Source organism: Aplysia californica, unplaced genomic scaffold (genome assembly GCF_000002075.1).
Source record: "Aplysia californica isolate F4 #8 unplaced genomic scaffold, AplCal3.0 scaffold00419, whole genome shotgun sequence".
NCBI lineage: Eukaryota > Metazoa > Mollusca > Gastropoda > Aplysiida > Aplysiidae > Aplysia > Aplysia californica.
The window spans coordinates 599810-609917 of NW_004797689.1; the positions used below are offsets into that span (position 1 = coordinate 599810).

The 10108-nt window shown below is 39.4% G+C and overlaps 1 protein-coding gene across 1 annotated transcript in view; it reads left to right on the forward strand.

Annotated features, from left to right (window-relative positions):
* LOC106012579 overlaps window positions 1-6064 on the forward strand; it is a 12667-nt gene extending 6603 nt beyond the window's left edge. Inside the window, exon 3 of the mRNA XM_035971336.1 lies at window positions 5659-6064. Coding sequence (XP_035827229.1) covers window positions 5659-5997 — 339 coding nt within the window. The 3' untranslated portion in view covers window positions 5998-6064. The remainder of the gene's footprint in view (window positions 1-5658) is intronic.
* The last annotated feature ends 4044 nt before the right edge of the window (window positions 6065-10108 follow it).

A 10108-nucleotide genomic window follows, 5' to 3' on the forward strand; every position in this document is an offset into this window, starting at 1 on the left:
CACTATCTCCTTTTCTCTTTCGTTCTCTCTCTCCCTTTCTCTCTCACTCTTTTTATCAGTCACTCCTTACAAAATAATGACACACAATATGGGAACTGTAAGGTAAAACACGGGAATAAACGTGGGTGGTTGGCGGGTGCTCTGGTGTGGTTTGCTCCTTCTTTCCTATCAAACATCTATCGTCCTTATCTCCCCTTTTTCTTTTTTATGTTCGTTACTCTCTTGTAACACCCCTAATCTTCTGGCGCTCATATGACCTTATGCAGTTGCGAGTGCCGTAAAACCTCTACTAAAACTAACTAGGGGAATAAACGTGAAATAAAATGTGATTATGAGAATGAAAACTACTTCTAAGATCGTACCACACATTAGCCTACACCTTTAAAGAGAGGAACTCGGATTACTTGCTTTGTGACCTACGCAAAAAACCAAGAGGGGTCAGAAACAGAACTAAATCTCGTCAAATACAAAAGCGAATCACATGGTTCTGTCAGAGAAAGGAGTGATGGATAAAAAGAGTCAAACGGCTGTTGAATTGTAAGAAAAAACAGCGGTACATGTAATACTGTTTGAGGTTACATGTCGCGCGGCTTTCTGCAATGGAGTATTGACGTCATATTATTATTTTTAGAAACGGGGATTCGTTTTGTCAAAGACGACTCAAAATTTACTAGAAGAGGAGTCCTCCGTTCTGCACATGGTTGCTCAACTGCCAAAAATACACAGATCTTGATTGTCTTGATCGTTTAGGGATTTGAAAGAAGAAGAGGAGCTAGGGAAAACAACGATACTAAACAGGATAGGGTCATTCGGGGGAACACGGTAGTTGTCGCGGTCAAATTATGGGCTAATCTGAAGAAAACGGGCCAACTTTTGACTAGGGTGCCCACCGGAAAAAGCCTATAAATGAGAATTCTCGACTTTTTTATGAAGAAACATCAAGCGTTATCGATTCTTTAGATATTCAGGTACCCAAAAATGGAGAAAGTGAAAAATCGATTTTTTGACCCAAACATCGGGTTTTCCAGACCCGTGACATGCCTTAATTTTGTTCCAAATTGAGTCAAATGGTGCGCACCATAGTAAACCTGGATTACGTCAGAGTTGCAATGCACAAATCTATGCTAGCAAACGACTCCTAGGCCTAGCCTTTGGTTTATTCTGGCTGCAAAGTTTAAAATCAAAGTCTTCTCTACTCTCATGACTATATGTTATATAAATTCAGTTTCTTAATTTTTCAATTTTGAATCGTACGTTTTCTGCTTGCTTTTCCTCTGCTTACGTTATTATTGTTTTATTTGAGGTTTATTTGGCGGAGGGAGATACACGGATAGCATAAATAAAGGAAAACAACCCACATTTTTTTTTCTAATCCTCACTCTCTGACTCCGACATACATGAACATTTTGTTTGCATCTTATAATCTAGAATGGATCCTCTTGTCCAATTAATTGGCTGGTCATTTGAACTTTGTAGGTCTGGATTTATTACGCAAGCTGATGTCGTTAAGGTATAAAAGCATTTATTACTCTCGTTACGGTGGCAGACCATTATTCATCCTCCTACTCAGAGGCGAAGCGTCTATATAAATAATTTAATACATGAGTTGTGGTGTTAGATCATGATTTATCCTACGAGTGAAATTGCCAAGTTGTAATCACAAGTTTAAAAAAACAACAACAAACAAACAACACAACCTATAATAACGTAAATATAAGCAAAGTAATAAGAAAATGTACGATTCAAAAGTTGAAAGAAACTGCATTAATATGGCATGTTTTTGTTAGAATAGAGATGATTTTGATTTTGATTTCAAACTTCGTAACCAAAACAAACCAAAGGCAAAGAGTTAGACTATTCTCTAGATTCTAGATCTAGATCTAGATATTAGATTCTAGATCTAGATTATCTAGATTCTAGATCTAACGCATTGCTTTAAATTGGTCAAAGATGAAAAAAAAGCCATTTTAACAACACAAGTTGTCAAGTTACTTGGGTGCTGACGTGCTGATTCTAAATATGTAGTTAGATATCTAGTTTTTGTCTATCGATTTCCGATATTCTGGATTTTATAAGGGGAGGTAAGAATATCAGAATAACAAGGGAAGTAACTTTTATCATTTCCAAAAAAGTAATTATCCAAGAGTGTTATACTCGTATATTGACTAATATCATATTTATCAATTACATATTGTTTTAGAGTTTAATCTTCTTTGATTTATATAGTTGATCATATAATATATGTAGTGATAGAGTTAATGTAAACAAAAATTCAAAAAGCAATGCAAGTGACCTAGACAGTGGGTTTTTTATTGTTTGATAAAGTGACTATCAAATTTCAAAACATTGTAATTTCTTCAATTTGTCTTTCATGAACATTTCATTTATTCAGGCTGATATAGCCTAGGCCTAGATTAGATCTAGATTCTAGATCGATTCTAGATCTGTGTGGCGCTATGTAGTAAAGTAAACTGTTTACTATTTATTTATTTAGTCGTGTTGTAGATCTAGATCTTTCATTTTGATAATTAAAATGTATTTAGATCTAGATTCTAGACCTAGATCTAGTGTCCACTGTCCGTCCACCCATTGTGTTTATCTGGTATGCTGCTACAATGTCTGAGAGCAAAAAGAAACTCCCAAACATCAGTTGTACTAGATCTAGATCTAGATCTTATTGATTTTAAAGAGGGCAGTTTAGCTGCACCTGACAAGTCGCATTATTATGATAACCATTAGAACAAATGATTATTTTATTCGAGAAATGAACTAAACGTAACAGCACCATACTCTGGCGTAGATCTAGAGATGTAGATCCCGGTTCATTACGGTGCCAATCATTTGACTCTATTTGAAACAAAATTAAGGGCACCGTAGATCTAGAAAGATTTGAACCTATACTCGACCATAAGAGACTGGGAGACTAGTGTTTGGTTGCCTACGGTGTGCGCGCTTTGCAGCGAATTATAAAAGTTTTTATTAGATTTAGATCTAGATCTAGATATCTAGATATCTAGATTCTAGATCTAGATCTAGGCTACTTTGCTTAGCCTAAACAGAGGGATAGAAGTAGAAGGCGAATATAGATCTAGTGCGCGGAGTAATTTATGCACATTTTTATATTTCACGCGTGAGATATCAGCTTATATTTCACGTGTGAAATATAAGGATATATTTTACCGGAAGTGCAATGCTAAAACAGCTCCAAGTATGGTATAAAATCAAATAATCACTGCTTCCCTTCCTAATTTTGAAACATTGTCGCAGTCAAATTCACCCATAGACGTAAACCTCATAAATTAAATGTAAAAAGACGTTCATAATCACCAATGAACAATAGACTATGCCTAACCTTCAAAACCGTTTCATTGCCACAGAAATAGCCTGTTCGCCCCTATTTCACTGTCGCATATACCCTGTTCACCCCTTTCGGGCCACAGTTATAAGCACCCAGACGCGCTGATTATCTAAGCGAACTATTACACTGGTCGAGTCTACCTCACAGATGTGAGGGGAACTAACTCCTAATAATCCTTTTACTCCTGCTACTACACTGCTAGTGCTTGTTTTTTTCCTCGACTTTTTAACGTCCTATAATCAGATCGTGACCTCGATTATGACAGTGGCTCCTGGCCGCGAAAAGCTAGACAAAAAACAGCCAAATGTGAAATAGAAAATTAATAATTGGCGTGCTCTACCAAAGCGTTTCGGCTGTCTGGTATAACATGCCATTGTAGTGCTGACATCTGTGCTTCTTTCCTTGGCGTTCGTGTGTTCAAAATTAAAGTTAAATTTAAGGTTAGTTAGAATATATATTTAATTAAATACTTTCCCGATCATTTTAGCGGTTGAACAAGCATACAACATGAATTCGGGATTTGTTTTCATTCACAACTCAAGAGTTGCCGCCTCCAGTGCCAGTAAGATTCTTGTGACTTGTGTGAGTGTGATATCTCAAGGCCCTATCTGGTCCCATTTCACTTTGATTACCCTGTCACACAAGTCAGCCTTCGCCCCTGCTCCTACTTATGAAATTGCCGGTTGTAGTCACTCGTTGAAACTCGTAATTACAATTTGGCAATTTCGCTCATGGGATAAGTCATGATCTACCACCACAACTCGTGTAATAAATTATTTTCCGACACAATATGTGATTGAATTTAACGTCAGGGGCGTAGATATGCGTGCTTTATTCACTTTTCTACGCCGTAAATGATTGAATCTAACGTCAGGTGCTTAGACATGCGTGCTTTATTCACTTTTCTACGCAGTAAGTGATTGAAGGTGAGGTCAGGTGCGTAGATATGCGTGTTTTATTCACTTTTCTTCACAATATGTGATTGAAGGTGAGGTCAGGTGCGTAGATATGCGTGCTTTATTCACTTTTCTACACAATATGTGATTGAATCTAACGTCAGGTGCGTAGATATGCGTGCTTTATTCACTTTTCTACGCCGTAAGTGATGATGACTGACAACACTAGTGTTTGAGCGCTTAACCAGCTGCTTACACTGTATGCTTCCCAGGAAGCTGAGAATGTTTCTGAGTGTTCTATGGTCTGCTGGGGTAATAATATAAGTGAGTCAGCGTGGTGGAATCAGGCTCTCGTCAAAATAATCAAAGTGAAGAAACTTGCATTTTTCCGCAGGTTTGTGAATTTTTATCAAATTTTTTATTTTTGGCTCAACACCTTTCATGCCCATCAAAGAACTTATTTCTGGGTTGAATTTTCCGAAAAACGTTGGTTAAAGGCACAAAAAAGTAAGTTTTCAGTTACCACGGACTCTTAAGCTAAGGTAATAATTAATCTTTGGCGGGGCATTTTCTCATTAATTTTACCTCTGAAAAGAGGTGACCCCACCTCCTTCATTTGCAAATATCTCGACTTGTATTCAAGATATAATAATATGGATATTTTTTCATCAAAAAAAAAAAAAAAAAAGACAAGTGAACAATCTTTAAGATGATACCAATAACTCTAAAAGCTCTAAAATTAACGAGAGCCTGATTCCACCACGCTGCATCACATACAGACTGTAAAGCGCATTGAGCTTGCTTTCGAGTGGGGGCATGCGCTATACAAATGTGAGGTGTGCTGACAAAATGAGTTACTTCTTTCGGATTTTAGCCAAATGGAAATTGATATAATCAACTTTATAGGTGGAGTTTGTTAAATTTGTAAGTATGGAATAATAAAAGACATGGCAGACTTGAACAAAATGGCATTAACTGAAAATCAATAAATCTGACCCCCGAGTTGATTTTCAGCCGATATCTCTATTCTTGGACCACGAGAAGTAACTCATTTTGTCAGCACACATCACAAATGCTATTCAAGATAAGATACATCTTTATTGTCCAGATCCTGGCACATTGGTTTGGTGTTCCATCACGAGTACACACACACACACGCACACACATACACACACAAACACACACACGTACACACGTGCACACACATGCACACACAAGTTGGCTTACAATCACATGCATAATATAAATGAGCAGCAATATAAACAATAATAATCATATGCTAGTTACACACTCAATGTTATTTTGATGCAATGGTCCAAGGTCGTAAGTACACTAAACAAGATGGTTAAACAAGATGGTTAATTATTATCAATTATGACTAACTCACCAAGCCTCTCCCCTCAGAATGACCAGTTGGTCAGAGTGAAGAGTTATCTCAGCGATAAGGAGACAACCATCGCCCGGGCCTTCATCCAAGGCATGTGTGGAGAGACGCTAATAGCCTGCCCGAGTCTGGCACAGCTGAATGACCCCTCCATCCCCACCCCCTTCTACCAGTACGACTGTCAGATCCTCTACCTACAACCTTGTGACCAGTGCAACGTGACGTCACTGAGTGTTGCCACGGGCGTGGGCGTCCCTAACAACAGACGTGCTGGATGTGTGGTCGGGCTGGTTGTTATGGCGTTGTGTGTTTCTCTGTGTCCGGGGCTTCTTCTTGATGTGTTGACACGTCTGCCGTGAGGTTTGGTACTACTGCTTCTTCTTTCTATCCCCCCTCTCCTTTGTCTTTCATTCTCTCTCTCTCTCTCTCTCTCTCTCTCTCTCTCTCTCTCTCTCTCTCCCTCTCTCTCTCTCTCTCTCTCACATACCAACACACACACACACACACACACACACACATACACACACTCACACACACACACACACATACACACATTCACACACACACACACACATGCTAACACTTACTTCCTAACTTACTCACTCCCTATACATCAGGGTCATAAGACGGAGAGCAGTTGACGCCACGCTTGTCTGTCCCTGACCACGTCCTCCAGTTTTGGCAAATCCTGGCCCTCGGTGATTGCCTCATCCCTTATTGTGCCTCTATAGCTTCGAGTTGGTCTTCCTCGTTTTCTTTTTCTAGTTGGTTTCCAATGCTATGTCTGAAAAGGCAATCTTGTCTTCGGCATTCTTAGAATATGCTCTGGATATCTCCATCTTCTCCTTTTTTGTGGTTGTCTTGATATCTTCTATTCCAGCTCTTTCCGACACTTCATTATTTATAATAAATTCATACATTTTTATTAGTAAAATTCTCCGCAAACATTTTGTTTGAAAGCTTTTACCTTTTGGATGGATTGTTGTGTTTGTTTTCCATATCTCTTAAACAAACGCCAATACAATGTCAACCGAAATATTGCTGTTGTATGCATTGGTATTTTAAATTTCGCCTTCAGTGAAATGATCTTTGACTTCCGTAATGTAGTCTTTAATTTCACAAAAGCGATCCATGCATTAAAAGTTTTTGGTGGACGTCGTCAAGGCAGTTTGCAGTTTTGGACATAATGCTGCCAATGTACTTAAATTTACTAATTTTTGCAAGGGGTTCTCCTTAAAGAGTGTCGGAATTAGTTTCTGATGATAGTCGTAGTACTACTGTTTTAGATACATTTATTATAAGGCCAACTTTTGCCACAGCTTTTGCTAGCTTGTCAGTTTTTAAAAAATTGCATTTCATGTATTGTGGTGTGGTTAATAGGCAGATGTCATCTGCAAAAATCTAGATCTCCTAAATATGTCCCATGTGTCCATCCAATGCCTGTTTCAATGTATTTACTGTCTGCTGTCTCATTACAAAATCCATCACAATTCCAAAAAGTGCAAAACAGCGCCAACCCAGGCTTGGTAGGATACAACATTTGAGTAACTTACTTGTTTTTTGTTTGTTGGTTTGCTTGTGTGTTTGTTTGTTTGTTTGGTAAGTGTTTTACGTTGCTCGCGACTGCATAAGGTCATATATATTAGCGCGCTGGGCACATTAAACATTTTCAGTAGGTAGGACATTTTGAATTTTGCCTGAGGGACGGCCGAAGCCTACTCTGCTCAATTTTGGACCACCAGGGGATCTTTAACGTGCGCAACTTGCATAAGGGACCTCCGAAAATTTTCGCCCTTATTCAAGAAAGCTAGGAGTACATGTTTCCTACCATAAGATCAGGGCTGTGGCTGAAAGACAGCAGTAAGAAGGAGTCAAGGAGAAGCAGTAGAAAGGCTGCGGATAGAATGAGGAGCCCAGAGGAGGGGGCAAGGGACGTGAGGGGGTGGGGGCAGAAAGTGGAGACGAAAACAGACGACAGATCTTTGTTAAAGAGCAGGGAAAGATGTGAAAAGAAAAAAAATTTAGAGAAGAAAAATGTCCATCGCTATCGGGATTCGAACTCGGGACCTATTGAATGAGAGGTGAACACCTAACATCTAGACCACAAGACCCCCCTAACTTACTTGTGTGTGTGTGTGTGTGTGTGTGTGTGTGTGTGTGTGTGTGTGTGTGTGTGTGTGTGTGTGTGTGCCACTAAAATAGTTTTATTTGCAGGTTCAGAAAAAAAAAATCTTCACTCGCTGCTAATAAACTTTTTAAAGACTAAAGACGAAAACCGAGTTATTTCAAATTCAATGCACGCTAATATCTTTGAAAAAAGAGAAAAATAAAAAACAAACAGAACATCTTAAATATTTTAATCCTCATCAGATAAGGAAGCAAGATCAAATAAGGTCATATATCTAGAATATACAAAATATATCTGGTATATTTACATCTACTGGCAAATGAAACATTGAAGAATATAACTTACTAATACTAATACGGGGAGCCCACTACGGATGGGATAGGGCGATCGGCCGGCCCCATCTCGCCGTAGTGGGCACCCCGTATCAGAATCACAATCGCTCAAACTTCTTCCAACAAAACAATCAATCTCAACATCAACGACAGAAACATGTCAATGACAAGCAGAACATGGCATTCACGAGATTGAGGCTAGTCGAACGTTTTACGCCGCTGGGAGCTTCTGTACCTGGTGGAGCAAGTATGCTCTTCGTGGGTGGTTGGCGGGTGCTCTGGTGTGGTTTGCTCCTTCTTTTCTACTAAACACTTATCGTCTGAATCTCCCCTCCTTTTTTTTATCGTGTTTGTTACTCTCTTGTAAATGTAACGTGATTGAAAACCCTGGACTCAGATATCTCAAAGGTGAGTGGAACAGAGATCGAGTCTTGTTGTTAAACTTTGATTTTCTAGCAAACGTTTTGCGGCACTTGCAATACGAACAGGTCTTATAAGTGTCAAAGATTAGAGGTGTTACTAGATAGTACCATACAAAAAAAGAAGGAGTTGAGATAAAATAAGGACGACAAATGTTTGATAGGACAGAAGGAGGCAAATCACACCAGAGCACCTGCCACACGCCCACCGTGTTGTTCTGGGGGTCACAAAATGATCTCATCGACATAGCGAGACCGATTTCTGGTGTTACGTTGTCTTCTGTCACGTGACCAGCACAATGTCCGTTGGGCTTTTGATCTGGCTTGCCCAAGGAGGCGTGATGACGTCAGATGAGGTGAGATGGAATGAGAATGGGCGGTTGGAGGGTGCTTCTTGTAGGTACGGCTTTGTTGTTTTTCTTTGTTGTTCTTGCACACTTTTGCTTCTGTCTGTCATTCTTGCTTTCCCCCACAGCTAAAAGTTCGTTATTTGAGTTGTTTGTCTCTTTCTTTTGAGGTAGGAGCAGCTATGGCATTGTGCCGCCTGCAGTGATACCTAGTAAATATGTAAGCAAGTAAGTTGTCTCTTTCCTCTGACTACTGTAAGCAGAATGGACTCAGTCAGGTGCTTCCTTTGGTTGATTTTTGTTTTTTTTGGTAAATGTTTTACGGCGCTCGCAACCTTTGTTTGAGAGCCTGAGGCTTTTAGTCTAGGCGCTTGTGTTGAACGTCTCCATCTCCTCTCTCCCCGCCTCTCTCTCCACGGGCTTCCACAAGGGCGACGGCTGCACAGAGTTGTACAGTCTCTGGGAAATATAAGCAGTTAAAAAATAACTGGCGTGGCCCCCTTTCGAAGAAAGGAATGATCGGTGTATTGACATCAACTGAATATCATTGGTCTACTATATTTACACTCTACTGGAATGGAGTAATACATCTTGAGAGAAAAGTGGCACGTGTGTTTCCAAGTTGCCAAATATATAATAGATGCATAGATTGATTCTGTAATCCCGTGTCGTGGTTGTACAGAAGCGTGGTGATTGTTCCCAGTAGCAAGAAAAAGAATTTGACAAAGGAGTCCAGAAAAAGTGATGATGGGCATCAAACGAAAGGATCACGGTCGAATTTAGCACCAAGTAAAAAAAAAAAGAAAAGAAAACATGAGGCTAGATCTATACGGGTCACACACTTAAAATAGTGCTCAGTATTGCGCGACAATGCGCGATAGTATCGAACGGAAGTACGACTTGAAATAAACAAACCTGGCGGATTTTCTAAAATTACAGAGACAGAAGCGTCGACCTACAAAAGCGATCGGGGCAAAATAAAGAAATTCAGCTTTTTGAAGCAAAACTGTCTCAAAACTGAAAAAACGAAGGGCGTCATGATCTGGAGAATATTTTAAAGAATCTTTCGGAGAAAACCGCTTGTCGATCGAGGCAGCCATTAAAAAGCCTTTTGAATAGCAAAATTCGGCCACCAAAAATAGATAATAGATGTGTTCCAAAGCAAATGCCTGTGTTTTTGCGTCTCCATCGAGACAATTTAGGTAATATTAGATAATTTTATGAGACATGCTTTGACCCTGGCT